The sequence below is a fragment of the Nothoprocta perdicaria genome, unplaced genomic scaffold, assembly GCF_003342845.1.
Source record: "Nothoprocta perdicaria isolate Ctin4 unplaced genomic scaffold, notPer1 scaffold_189, whole genome shotgun sequence".
Classification (NCBI taxonomy): Eukaryota; Metazoa; Chordata; class Aves; order Tinamiformes; family Tinamidae; genus Nothoprocta; species Nothoprocta perdicaria.
Window position 1 is genome coordinate 106423 of NW_020455082.1, and position 14958 is coordinate 121380.

General features: G+C 44.4%; 2 protein-coding genes across 6 annotated transcripts in view; one reads left to right on the forward strand and one right to left on the reverse strand.

Annotated features, from left to right (window-relative positions):
* PIGL (phosphatidylinositol glycan anchor biosynthesis class L) overlaps positions 1–12328 on the reverse strand; it is a 50507-nt gene extending 38179 nt beyond the window's left edge. The window contains exons 1-2 of the mRNA XM_026036967.1: positions 12076–12328; positions 7447–7546 (exon numbers count right to left, since the gene is read on the reverse strand). Coding sequence (XP_025892752.1) covers positions 7447–7546; positions 12076–12328 — 353 coding nt within the window. The remainder of the gene's footprint in view (positions 1–7446; positions 7547–12075) is intronic.
* A 1784-nt stretch (positions 12329–14112) lies between these two features.
* Positions 14113–14958, forward strand: part of NCOR1 (nuclear receptor corepressor 1) — a 61068-nt gene continuing 60222 nt past the window's right edge. For all 5 annotated transcript variants that reach the window (XM_026036990.1, XM_026036992.1, XM_026036991.1 and 2 more), the window contains exon 1: positions 14113–14130. The gene's annotated coding sequence lies outside the window, so the exon portion shown is untranslated. The remainder of the gene's footprint in view (positions 14131–14958) is intronic.

Sequence of the window (14958 nt, forward strand, 5' to 3'; positions counted from 1 at the left end):
AGGCAGTTTTGCCCACATCCAGACAGAACGTGATGTCCTAGGACCTGAGATCTCTCTCATGCAAGGCCCAGTACCCAGGTTCCTCACAAGCTACAGTGGAAGCCTCATTAAGGCAAAGTTTGGCAGGCTTTGCTTTGCAAACCAAGCAAATAGCCTAGTTTACCAGCAAAACACTGGAGAGAAGATTAAGACAGGAAAGTCCAAAACTAGTAGACAAGCTGGCAGTGACATTTCACTCGTGAGGAGGTGCTGTACCTCTCCATCTGTCAGTCGGAAGCTGTGAAGAGCACAGGTTTGCAGAGCAAAGACAGCACTTGCAGTACCACAGCTAGCACTGGCCCTTTCAGTACTTTGAAAGCAAAGAACAAAGAATCTGGAGTAGGTAGCCCTGAAAAGGATGTTGCAATTATATCCATTCTGGGGATACTGCATTATCACAAATAAACTCCACAAAGGCTTCTCCTCTAACTTAGTACTGAGGAAGTAAAAAACCTGAGCACTCACAGACTCATTACTAAAATTATCAGGGTCGGAAATACAATGATGGAAAAAGAGCATCTTATTATCCACCATATCTGGTACCTGAGGGGTTATGAGTTCTATATGCTTATTTTATTGACACAAACAAGTTTTAACTGCTATTGTCTTGCAGAGGAAGGGCAATTCATGAATGTAATTCAGGCTCACACATCATCTGCACTTCTAGCCAAGGCGCCCAGCCACACAACTTTTATTTACTAGGAGAGCGTCAGAGGCAAAAGGCACAGCTGGATATGCAGATCGCAGACTGAGTTTTGCTGTGCTGGCAGTTTGACAAACCAGCTTTTCATTTGTATGTAAACAGAGCCAATTTGAACGGGAAGATCATTAAGAGAAAAACATATTTTACACAACATCCATTGTACAATTGCATTTCCAACTTTCTTTGTACTAACATTTCTTAAAACAGGGCTTTCGTTGACTGTTAGAAGGCCAGTTTCTGCTTCTACTGAAGTCAGTGGCCAAACTCCTACTGATTTTGATGGGACCAGAAGACAGTTCTGAGAAAAGAAAGAAAGAAAGCCAAATTTCTGCAGTGCCAGTTCCACTAGCTATATGGGAGAACTGGACAGATGCAGACTCCACACATAGGCTGCATAAAAACACAGTTTCTAAGTGTGCATCAAGAAAAGCATCCTCACAGAAATTCCACTCAGTCTCTACATTTCCAAGGACAGGATCTGCAGGTCAAACATTGCTGCTCCTACTGCTGCACGAGAAATAAAAAACCTGAAATTAGCATGAGAGTGACTCATCGCATTTTATTACCCAGGAGTAAAGTCCATAAAACACATCTATTTTATTTATCCTGACTCTGCCTTTAAATAAAAGAGCTGGAAAGGTTCCCACTGAATATTTTACAATTATTTTTAGGAGGAAGGGAATTTCTCAGGTATTTACTGCAGCCCCTGTCCCAAAGCCCCAGTATTGATGACACCCTCATGCAGCTCATCAACCCAACCTGACCCAGCCCAACTCAGGCAGTCAGGGAGATGCTTCCCACCCATCCCTCCGGGGCTGCAGGCACTTCCTTACTAACTGCCAGCAGAGGAGATGTCTTCCAGCTTCAGTGGGAATTCTGAAGATGAACTGACTGTATTGCTGGCATCCAGCAAGACATTGCACCAGAAGTGGCCCAAGTGCCTTCAGCAGAATGCCTTGGAATTAGAAATATGCTGTCCTTAACCAGCCTAACACAGTCCTCGCTGCCAAGGCTCATCTATTGATTATTCCAATCATTTTTCCAGTGGCTATTTAACTAGCAAAGTTGGATGAAGAGAACAGGGATAAGATTATAATTGTTTTTAAAGTCACGAGGTCCTCAGAAACTCCAAAATAACTTCTCTCCTGGAGACTTGAGGCAGCTCAGGGGCACCTACCTGAAGCTAAAGTGAAAAGAGAGACGCACATAGGCTGCAAGGGCCATATACACAACAAGGCCCAACCTCTGAGAGAACCGAGGCAACTCTGCCCTTCCCTAGACTGAACCCCAAAGGGAGCTTGTCCAAGAGATGCTGCAAATGCCGTTTCTCCCTTTCTCAGCACAGCAACTACACGATTTGCAGAAAACTCAGTCCAATGCAGATGCAACTGGATAATGTTTCCAAACGAGGTCATAGTCTCAGATTTCACAGCTCTGTTTTAACTGACACACTCAGCATTTTGTAATGGAGCTACAATTAAAGTAAGATTATGTGAACACGCAAAGAAACCACACAGTTTTTGTGGACAAGGAGTTGACGCCCAAACCATTATTGTGAGAAGGGCTTTAAAATGGTATTGGGGTTTAGTCATGGAAAACTGCCTTAATCCAATGGCCATATCTTTCTACATTTTATTATATCTCTCCTTATAGCACAATGAGGAAAGTACTCCCAACGTATTTTAAATGTCAACTCTGAATTTTATACTGAATTTTAAACTTTTCTTCGCTCCAGAGAAGATGCCCGTCTTTAACACATACAGAAGATTTTCACAATGATAAGGTGACACTGAAAAACACATGATTTCCAGGAGATTTCCCCGTTCCAGTGCATATCCCTGTCCTTGACCCCAACTGACTTTTCCACTCTCCTAAAACAACCAGTGCTGATTACAGTGATGGTTTCTGGCCTGAATCGAACTTGCATCAGCTTATATCAAGATAGTCACCTAAGGAACAAAGACTCTTATAATGGCAAAACATGTTTGTACTCAGGATGATTAGGGATAAGTTTCTCTGATTCAAAAAAAAAGTAAGATGATTTCCCTGCAATACACACTTAATTTCCGACTGAATTACGCTTAAGATCTTCTAGACCTAGAGATGTTACTCTTGATTGAAGAAAATGCTTCCAAAATTAGAGAGTTTTATAGCACTGCTGGGATATGTAAAATCTAGAGGAATTCCGACATTCATTTCTGAAATATGCAGTTCTGCTGGAATAAAGCATGGCAGCTATTTTAGTGTATTTAGAGTTCAGCTCTTTAGCATTAGCAGCAAAATAAAGTGTCAAACTATAATTGCACAAAGAATTTAGAAAGACAGAAGGTAACTAGTTACTATGACCTAAATTTGACTCAGACATTGGAAAAAGAAACCTGCTCACAGAGGATTAAATTTTAAAAGGCTCACATGATGCTGAAAGCTTAACTTATGATGAATATCATTAATACAGCCTCAGTGCTCTATTTCTAATCAAAAGGTTCATGTTTTTAGTTACATATTTCATTCTTTAAAGGGTCTGTATGTTTTTAATATCTTTCTGATCATCACATCAGACACACAATATTTATTTTAGGATATCTTTTTCCCATGACCTTACAGAGTCACTTCCTTCCACCAGCTCCCCATGTCAGAGAACTTCCTTGAAAGTCAAACATAAGGAAGTGCAATAAAACACATTTACCTTGTAATGGAAAAAAAAAAGGCCAACCACAAAGAACCATTTATGAGATTTATGAAAATAGTGAATTTGAGCCTCTATGCAGCCTCCCCCCCCCAAAAAAAAAAAAAAAGAAAAAATGGAGACAACCCATGATTCTGCCTAGGCAGATGGCTTCTCTCCTGGGCATTGTCTAAGCAAAGCCCTTTTGGACTTGAGCGAAATAATAAAAAAGCGCAGGGAGTGGAATTTCCATGGAAACTTGGAAACAGATGTAACATTATTTGCAGAAAGCCTTTGTACTGCGAGTGGAAAGTTTTCTAGTTTACACAAATCCCAGCTATTTTTTTTTTTTTTCTTTTTGCACTACAAACTCAGGCCAAACATGGTCTGCCACAATAAAGATGCAAACAGTCAGTTTTACTTTCTGTCCAGTATGGTCAGGATCAAAGCTTCAGAAGCTGCAGTAAAATGTGGTCTGATGTTTATCCTTTAATGAAAGTAAAACAGATATTGGAGGGCGAGGGGAAGAATAATTTGGGCTTCATTTTTGCTAATTGTAATCAGAAAGTGAAAACAGCTTTAAGGTTGGGGTGCGGTTATAGTTTGGAACAATATTTGTTCATAAGATGGTTCTTTAAAGTGAGGAAACAAATGCAGTAACTGTGTCAAATATACTAACTGAGTTAAATATTTGCTGAAGATTCAGTGCAAAGTGATTGTCTGAGACTGGGCTTATCCGGCTGTAGCAATCCTGGCTATACTTTATGTGTCACTTAAGGCAAGGGGCTGATTAATGAGACTTTGGTCTCCTTAATTTTTTGGTTCATGGTAGAACACAGATTTTATCACAGACTGGCTGCAGTTTTCTTTCTGCAAGTTCACATGTAGCTCAGAATGCCATGCTTGGCTTTAGACTTTCTTGGCCAAGTGAGACTGCAGAGCAAGCCTGTCCCCTTGCTCTCAGACACATTTCCCCTTTTACAGCTTGAAATTTTACTCACTCAATTGTAGATTATGCAAAGAAAGAGGAAGCAGCATGACTCAGCTCCACACTACAATGGCTGGAGCAGGTCCAGACCTAGCAATCCTTTGGGCTTTCCTTACCAAAACACAAATCTGCAGCATGGATAATGTAAAGCATCCAGTGTTTGCATAAGAAATGTTAGATGGGCCATGTGCCAGTTACAGTCCTTAAGCAATGTGCTGGGCTACGTCTTTATACAGATGGAAAATTATTTTCTGAAGAGTTAGGAACAACAAAAGCCAAAAGGTTCTGGTCTTAAACAGCACCCACAGAATACAAAATGCTAAAGAGCTGAACTGTATTCCCCAGACAAATTTAATGGGAATCCAGTGGTAGAACACAGATATTAACTTAGCAAGTCTCATGTGAGGCCACACTGGCAAATATTTCTATATAATCTGTAAATTACAGAAATGGGGATGGAGGAATCCAGGGGGCTTAAGGAATCCAAGTACTCTAAGCAAAATTCAGGAGCCTTGAGTTCCTGGAAAATACAGCTGTTTTAGAAATACAGAGTCCTCCAAAAATTCTCTTATACCATGATCTCTTACACCATTTTGCTAGAACTCAACTCACAGACGTTACTCACAAAGAGTACCCACATGACAAGCAAGTGCAGGGCAAATAATGCACTGTAAGTACACACCTAACTTTTCTGAGCAAAAGTCAGCACTTTGGCTCCTTGAATGCAGGAGTAATGGATCTATTTGAGGGCTATCTCACAGCAATCTAAGACCTCAGAGATAAAGACCTCAAAATCTAAACCCATTTCCTAGAATAACACCGTACGCTCTAGTCCATAACCAAAAGTTCTGGATAATGGGAAGAATCAATCTTTTCAGGTACTATGTCGACTGGGATAAATCAAATATAAGCCACTTACATTAGCTTTTCTAATACTAGTAATAGGAAAAGGAGAGAGGCATCATCCAAACTCTTTCTCTGAAACAGCCCTCGCTTTCCTATGAGAAAAAGCCCAAGTATTACTTGCAAAAACCTGTTCTGTCTACGATGGGGGATTATTGAGCAGGAAATTTGCATCACATACAAACCAACCACATGTTGCGTTAGAGGATGAAAGACCAGGAGGCTTCTGTGTTTTGGGTTTTTGTGTTCTCTGTGTAAATTTAAAATGACAACGGGTTCATTTAGCAGCCTTTATGCTATGCAAATCAAAGTGGGGGGGGGTTGTTTTTTTTTTTTTTTTTTTTCTGTATCCGTCCTCAACCATTTTGGGTGTTGTCATATGACTGTACTACAAAACACAAGGTTATTCAAAACCAGTTCTTGAGAAGCAAAGGGAAACATCTCCTTTCATTCTAAAGGAAAAAACAACTCCTATGCAGTTTTCCTAAGAGAGTCAAAACTTGGAGAGAGACTTAAGGCTAAAAAAAGCAAAGAACTCAAGAAGATTCATATTCTGGACTGTGGTTTCTGTTGCCTTAGCTCGAGGGAAAATATTTTCATGGGAAAAGGGCCTGCCTGGAGCCAGATTGTTTCAACTTTGACTTTTCGAGTTTGTATGGCCTTAAATCAATCCATTGCTATTAAAGATAAAACTTTTAAAACAAAATCATTCTTTATACATTTTGACAGTTGTTTACAATAGATATAACCTCTTGTTCTGTGTTTCCTGGCAGTCAGTATCCAGTTCAGCTACTGTCAGCCTCAGCTGTGATGGACAGGGATCAGGCAATACTAGAGGCCTTTACAAAGTAGCTTCTGAATTTCATTAATTCTACGCGTTAAATCTTCCCCTCAGAACAGAGTGGTTGAATTAATCCCAAAACACAGCAGCTTCATCATCTACCTTCATATCTACATACAACTAGAGAAAACGTCACACCAAAACAAACAGAAATCAGAAATCTTACTGTCATCTCATTATGCATTGTTTTTAATACTCATTAAGAACATATTACAACGAAAAAATAATTTTTTTTTTCTATAGCCAAAACTAACTCAGATTATAAATGCAAGAGAATCCCACAGCGGCCCTGTAAAGACTATTATACCTCGTGATGAATGAATGCAGGTCTGCAACTTTAAGGATTTAACTGAAATATAATTCCAGGTGAAGCAAAATAATGTTATGTTTCATGACAAAAGACTTTTGCTAAGGCCTATACCTCCTTCTAAACTATACATACATTTTAAATTACAGTTAATATTTATAGTAGACATCAGTGATCACAATCACTTGGCCGGGAGTGTTGGAGTCAAGGAAAACACAACACCGTGTTTTGCTAGCAGTAGCCTCCTTTACAAGAAGAGAGAGGATGTTTTCGTTGTTTCAGATTATTCCATTAAAGCCAGTTAGTGACTAGTCCACAGATGAAAAACTTGTTAGGAATTAATGACCCATGCAAACACATAAACAAACAAACCCCAAGCCATCCTAGTTTTAAATCTCCCTAAAATTCATTCTCAGCAATATCTATTGTCGGGACAACTTCTTTGACTGAGAGAACACATTTCCCTTTTCGAGCACTCTGTTGAAGTGCTGGCTATCAGCATGACAGTTTTTTTTATAGACAGCACCATAGCTGGTATGTTTATATTGTTATCTTATCGTGAAACACAGACTTAAGCTAGCTATGATTACCTTATAATCAAGTGAAGGAATAAGTGTATGATAATGATATAGCCAATCCTTCAGAATAGTTTTATTTTCAGCACAAACTTGCCACAGGCAATTCAGGGAAGACTTATCTGTAACTGCTTTGGATAACACAGGACCAAGAGTAACAAAATATTATTATCATGTTGCCCAGACCCACTATGCCGAACTTACGTTATCAGTAGAGTTTAATTTAAGGACTCTGTGTTCACCAGTATACACTTGAACTATCTCCTGAATAAATTTGATCTTCTTATGCTATAAGTTAACAAACAAGTTTCTTTGAGATTCTTCAAGACTTTTCAGAACAGTTCTCTAAACTTTCACTGAAGATTGAAGTTTTCCTCCCATTTACAAACTACAGCAGAATTACGCTATAAATGAGAACCTGTTACCTGTGATCAACAACTGTTACATTGGCAGCAGGAATCCCCAGAAGTAAACAACTCTGTTCCAGTTCTTTCTTACGAATCTCTCCTTGATTGTAATAGTTTCCTGAAAACAACAAAAACAGTAAAATTAGTTTAGTTTAGCTTAACATGGAATGAACTATTCTTTTTCAAAGCAACAGGCATGAGCAACACACAATAAATAAATTGAGGGCTTCATTTAAGAGACTGGAACAATTTTCATAGCTTTTATCTGAGTAACACTTGACTTGGCTCAAGCTAAAGTGTTGAGGCAAAGTTATGTCCATAGTCCCTGTGCCGCATATTAAGCTTGGCTTGTTGGTCAGGAGCTTATTTGACATCAGAGATTGCCATGGTTGATCAGAACAGTGGCCCAAGCAGTCTGGTGTCCTCATTATGAGAGTGGCCAATGTTTCTGCCAAAGAAATAGAAAACCTTCCAGTCAAAACACCTCTGAAATAACCTGCTTATGGGAAAACTGCTTCCAACCACTTCTTTAATTAATGGATGCCTTATTCTTTAAAACGTCAATATTCTTTCTAAACTTACTATTTGGCCTTTTCAATTGAGTTTGGTATATACCTAAGCCCCTTTTGAATATAGGTAAAATCTCAGCAAGCCTTAGTATCCTTTCTGATGAATTCCATAAGCAAGTTTTTCTTTGAGAGATATGGGAGGGGTAGGTCTTCTAATTTGCATATATATGAGGTAATTGTTTACACATTATCTAAATGGAAGTCACCTGTACAGCACAATGGTACAGCAAATGAGCAAGATCTTTTCATATATACAGGTGAAACTGCCTTTCCAGGGAGGTGGCAAAAGGCTGTTACCACTGGCAAATTTTCAGGTAGATTCTGTGAAGGAGGACAGTGTGTTCTTAGTCTACTTTTTAAGACAGATATTCACAACAAAATGATAATAATTAATCTCCTTAGGAAGGACAAAGAGTCCTTCTTCCTTCACTGCTGCACACGGTACCATGAGCTCTTTCCTGTTCTGTAACATGTGGGTCCACAGAACCAAGTCAAAAGGTAAGTCCAAAGTTCTTGGAACAGAACAGGATAGATAATATACAGAAAACCTCTCTCACTGATAGGTATTCTTTAACTAACTGAAGTTTCTAGTATATTCTGAGCCACTTCTAATGAGCAGCAATTGTTGTATAACATTAGGGCACTGCAACAGAGTACCAAGAAAATGGAGTACAAAAAAAAGAAAAAAGATAAAAATGGATAACAGTGAAAAAAAAAAGCCAAAGAAATGAGTGATTCCATCATAATTGCTGTTTTGTGGTAAAGATTTCTAAGAAATTTGCATTATTCACAAAGAAAATTCAGACAGGAGCTAATGTAGCGACACTGAAAAGAACTTTTTCAAATTTCAATCTTTCATTTAGATAAGGCATTCAGAAAAAAATACAGCAGAATAAAATGCTGGGATGAACAGTGGAGAAACAGAAATGGTTATGTTAAAGGAGTAGCTCCTTCTTAATTTAACTATTTTCTTCTCATCTTGCCCTTTCATTACCTTCTTTTTCCTGGCATCAGCCATGAGAAGTCCATGTCAGACTAGCCCATTCAAGACTGTTGCCCCACACAGAGCAGTACTTGCAACCGATTTTAACTTTGAAGCAATAAAATGAAAAAAATACAGCTGAGTATTAATGTATGATTCAAGCCTGTAGTCAGATGTCTTGAATTACACTAAAACTTTTTATTGTTGTGGGTATGAGTCATCTGAATAAAGCATTTCTCTACAGCACTGCTGCAATTTGTGCCATCGCTGGCAAGCTTTGTATGATTTTGAAAAAAGGAAACAGTAACTAGGAAAAAAACTTTCTTGCTGCAGACTGCAAGCGATTGCTTTTAGGTGACTATGACAGTGATTATCAGTGGGCTTAAGGAATCCATCAGTTTGGTAGTCTGCAGCCTGGATGACAGGTTCCAACATCAGCAAAATTAACTCAAGTGTGCAGCTTACCCACATGGAACATTAATTCTGCAGGGTTTATTTTAAACTTTTTTTTTTTTCCCTGGATGTTAATGATACTAATGTTTTAAGACAACACATCTGCTGTTGCAGCGCTGTGTAGTAGCTAACTGCAGGTGGTGTTTTATCTAAATGATCTTGCTGTTCTCAAAATACATAATTTCTGCTGAAGTCAAGGGAACAGATACATTTACTATGCTTGAGAAATGTAATCAGGGCATCAGGAATATGTAAATGCTAACAAGAAAATATGGGCAACTACTGATAGCAAAAACAGCTGAAGAGCTGATGCGGCTGGACCTCATCCATGGAGCTCTCACAATCCAGGCAGCCATGAAAGAGTGCAAGTCACATTTATACTGAGATAATAGTTCAATTGATTATTCTTTTCTTTTTTTTTTTTCTCCAGAGTGCTGTAATTCTGATTCACTTCTAAGGCATTTTGATTGATAACTGAAAACTGCAAGTACGATGGTTTCTAAGTAATGATTTTGTCTCAGTTTTACAATTTACAGAGTCTTTGATCAACTCACTTGTCATCAATCATACAAACAAGAGGATGAACCAGCTGAATCACCCAAAAGACTAATAAAGGGCAGAGAAAAATCTATTAGCTCAGTGAATGGGTTCTCCTGCAAGAGCAGGTAGCTCCTTTAGAAGACATGCAGGAGAGTAAATAGAAGGCAGTTTCACACACTGTACTTAATATGTCATGTCACTGTAGGAGGAATACAGTTAAAAAAAATGGTTAAAAGAAAGTAAGCAGAAACACGGCACCTCTTTGGAAAGTTCTCTAATGGCTTAAGTGTATTAATCCCCAAAGCTGAAATAGCAGAACTGCACTTCAGTAATCTCATAGCTGTGCAAAAGCCAAATGGGATCTACAGACCTTTGTCTCTCAGCAAAGACAACTGAAAGCTCTGCAGTAAATCTTGAATGGGAGGCAGACACTGATCAGTAAAGCCATTCCACCATTAGACTTCAACAATAGCTGAATTCCTGCCTTCTCACCTAGACGGTCTGCTGTGACAAAAAGCTTTGAGAACAAAGAACAGAAAAGTTGGCAGTGAACTAGCTGGGCCTTTCAAAAATGCAGAAGGTTCTCTTGTCAAATACAAGTAGCTGTCAATGCAAGATGTTAATGTCTATATTCAAAGATACTCCTCTAAACAAACATAAAAAGTATCTTCAGCCTTCACCATAGCCTCGTAAACTCAGATACAAAGCTACAGTTTGAAAGGTCAACTAAGATGTGGCTGTTATGTACAAAAAAATAAGCAATTTGCAACCTAATGATAACAAAATGATAAATAACGGAGCTGTAATGGGCACAACATTACAACCTTGAACTTAGGAGAAGAACTGACTAAGCATCAGTTCTGCAGAACAAAACTGGAGCTTTAGTGACTCATGACAGGAACATGAGAAAACAGAGTCACATACTGTGAAAAATCCTTATGTTGGTGAACAGCTGGACAGCCTGTAAGAATCTCTCCATTCTCCAAAGTCCCAGAAAGGCTTCGGCAGGAGTCCTACTTCCATATTTTTTTGTTACAGCTTTTGTTACAACTTTTGTTAACAGCGCTTCAGAAAAGATGTGAACCAATTGGGAAAAGAGAACAGAGGAGGGCAGTGAAAATCATCAGAGGTTTGGAAAACATGATCTAGGAGGAAAGACTGGAGAGAAAAAAAAAAAAAGGTTGTTTTGTTTAGTCTGGAGGAGATAAAAGGATAACTATCTTTAAAATATGGATCAGGCTGCTACAAAGGGATACTCTAATTTTCATGCTCATGGCAGATAAGACACGAAGAAACAAGCCTAAAAAGACTATTTGGAGGAAAAAAAAAAAAAGGAAAACAAAAGATAAAAACTCATGTGGCACTGAAATAGCCCAGGCAAGCGGAGGAACCTTCCCCAAAAAACAGAATAGAGAAAAGTCTTCTGAAAATTAAGACACAACTGATGGTGCCTTCAGGCTGGCCGATGGACAACATGACCACGAGTTCCCTTCAGGACTATTTTTCTATGATTAGACCGTTATGCAACTGATATTTTTAGATGTGTTACAATGTATCATTATGGCATTAAAACTGGATCTCCGGAAGCAAGTTCTCCAGAAGCCAATGGAACAGCGAGGGAGTGCGGAGCGGCCGCGACCAACAGCACTTCTGCCCGCCTTCCCGACACCTCGGCACAGCGTGAGGGCACCTCAGCGCTGCAATTCGAGATCTGACTGCGCAACCACGGGGCAAGGCGGCGGATTTGGCCACGGATGGGCCCGCGGAGCTGTGCAGGAGGGATATGCTGAGAGCACACGCACACGTGCCACCGTTCCGAGAGGTGAGCGCGACTTTGTGCCAATGTCACCGTGCAGGGACCCAGAATCATCCGTCAGCTTTTGCATGGGAGCTTTTGCGTGCTGAGCTACTTCATGGCCGCCACCACGTGGCTGCGAGGCTCGGCGTGGCCATGACGTCACCTGGGTGACGCCACACGTGGCCTGTGATGTCGCTGGGGTGACGTCACGCGCGGCCTCGCGGCACGTGACGCCGCCCGGGCGACGTCACGCGCGGCCCCGCAGCGTGCGGGGGGCCCTTGGCGGCGCCTCCGGAGCGGCTCACCTGCGGAGCAGCAGAGCAGCGCGGCGCGGGCCCCGCCGCGGCCCAGCCGCAGCGCCGTGGGCGCGAAGAACAGCGCCTCGTCATCGGGGTGCGCCGTCACCAGCAGGGCGCGCACGTCAGCGGCCCGCGCCGCCGCCGGAGCGCCCGCGCCGCCGCCCGCGTAACGGCGCCGCAGGCGGCGCGCGCCAACGAGCAGCGCCAGCAGCAGCAGCAGCGGCGGCAGCAGCGCCCAGAGCAGCGGGCCCGCTGCCATGGCGACCCGCGCCGCGCCGGCAGGAAACGGGAGGGCGCGCGGGGAGGTTCCGGGGCACGGAAGGGCCCGCCGAGGGGAGGAGCCGCCCGCCCCGCACGGGAGGAAGGCGGCGGGTCGCGGCGCAGGCCCCGGGCTCCCCCGCTGTCCCTGCTGCCGCATTAACGACAACTACCCAGGAACAAGCCGGGCTCTGCCGCACGTAGCGTTTGTGCCGCGCTCCAGGGCACGCGGGCTGAAGGAATCTCCGGAGCAGGGTGAGAGGAGAGGCTCTTCCAAGACCTGCTCTGCTACCTGAACTGCGAGAAGGGGGAAAAAAAAACACGTTTGGATACGCAGAAGTAAAGGCAATCCCTGGAGAGCTGCAGAGGAAAAGAGGCAGGAAGTAATAAAGTACAAATGGAAAGGGCAATTCATGTTGTGACATGGAGAGTTTGTTTTTTGAGGCAAACAGGCAACATGGAAGACTTGTTAAGTTTGCAGTGATGGAGCACATGAGCTGAGCAGTTGTGGAAAGCAGAGCGGGGAAAGTACGATGGCATCTGTAGCATCCAAAGAAGAGCCAAGCGCTAGCAAGCAACATGCCTGACCTCGTGTCTTCCCAGCAGAAACCTCTAATTTTTGAGCAGAGACAAGGACTGGGATTAAAGACTGCAAACCCTTCAGCGTGGGGCTGTGTCACGTCACGTTAACGGGGTGCACAGCTGCGACGCTGACCGGCTCTTTGGTACAATGCCTGTTCAAGAGGTGATCCCGTTTGCCTCGGGGTGAGCCGTAAAATTACTAGGCTGAATAAATAATTATGTGGACAAATACATCCCACAAACACAGGATTTCGGCTCCTCACATTTAATGGAAATTATAGCAATATGGCAACAACATTCTCTCAGGGATACAGTTTAATGTATCCATTAGTACTTTTTTTTTTCCCCCACAGTAAAATTGATAAGGGATTCAACCGTCATCTTAATGCCTCTGAAATTACACATTTGCAGGTAAAATGTCACGCAGATTAGGAATACCTTATTGAACAAGCTGTCAGGGCCAATGCACCTCAGCAGGCATGGGGGGCACGATTTACCCCCTCTTCATTCAGCAGAAGAAAACAAAAAGGTTCTAGAGAGGTTTTTTTTATTATTATTATTTTTGGTCGGGGCCCGTTACGGCGCCCGTGATAAATCGGTGTGGATTTGCCCCGCTTCAGAGCGGGGGGTGAACACGCTCATCCCCGGGGCCGCCATCCCCTTACTTTCACAAATAATCACCTCAGGGGGGGCTCACTGAGCACCCCCCGGCTCCCCTCAGAGGGCGACGAGGCCCTGCCCGCCCCAGGGCAGCGAGGGGACCCCGGCCGTGCCCGCGGGAGTGACGGCAGCGCCGCTCGCCTCAGCGCGGCCGCCGCTCCCGCCTCATGGCGGCCGCCCCCCCGCGTCGCCGCGGGGGCGGAGGGGGAGGGAGCCGCAGCCGCGGCAGCAGCCCGCGGGTCCTGGCAGACCTGTATCACACTGTCCGCTCGCGCCCGCCGCCCGCCCGCGCTTTCCCCCCCAGACCGGTGCCACCCGGAGTTGCGCTATGAGTCTCGCCGGCGCGAGGGGCGCAGGCGGGCGGGCGTTGGAAGCCAACGGCCCGCGCCGCCGCCGTTCGTTCGTTATCCGCCAGGACCCGGCGGGCAGGGGCGGAGCCGGCGGAGCCGGGGGAGGGGAGGCAAGATGGCGGTGGCGGTGGCGCTGAGGCTGAGGTGAGACTCCGCGAGCGCCCAGCGCCGCCAGCGCCGCCGCCCGGGCCGCGCCAGCGCCGCGCCCTCGGTAAGGGCAGGGGGCCCGGCGGGGCGGCGAGGGGGGCGCCGGGGTCCAGGAGGGTGTGCGGGGGAGCAGCGGGGCCTAGCGCCTCCGCTCTGAGGAGGAGGAGGAGGAGAAGGGGGGGAAAGAGGCGGGGGCCCCGGCCATCCCTTCCTCCTCCCTCCGCACCGGGCCGGAGCCGCTCTCGTCACTGTGGGCAAGGCGCTGGGGACGGGGAGACCCCGAGGGAGCCGCCGGGGCGGGCGGCCGGGTGAGGGAGGGGGCGGCGGCGCTGGGGCCTGCGGGGGGTTTCCCCCCGTCGCGCGGCCGCTGGGGCGGGGGAAGGTGTGAGGGGACCGCGGGGTGGGCGGCGGGGAGCGCCCTGGCCAGGAGGTCTGCGGGGACCCCGCGGAGCATCAGCGCTCAGGGTGCAGACCCCTGCCCCGCAGAGAGAAGTGCGAGCTAACAAAACCAAAAATAATAAAAAGGGACCCGCTTTTCAAAAACAGCCACTCGGGCAGGCGTGTGGTCGGGCCTGAAGAAGTTCTGTTTCCAGAGCTTGCGTGTTGGACCACGTCACGGCCGCCTGCCCCAGTCCCACACTGAGGACGTTGGTGCAGGGAAGTTGTTGCTGATGCTGAATTATTCATTGGGGACCTGTAAACATCCCCCAGCTCCTGTCATCTCTGGGCGGCTAAAGGGCATGGTGGAAGTGGCTTTTTCTTTCACAGCAAGTCAGAGTAGTTCTAGAACTCAGTACTTACTGGTTTTCTGGGCTTAAAAAATAACTGTGTCTAGTCAGTTATAGTTAGGTAAGGTTCATATGTACTTGTAGTATTAGACTGGCTTAAATAA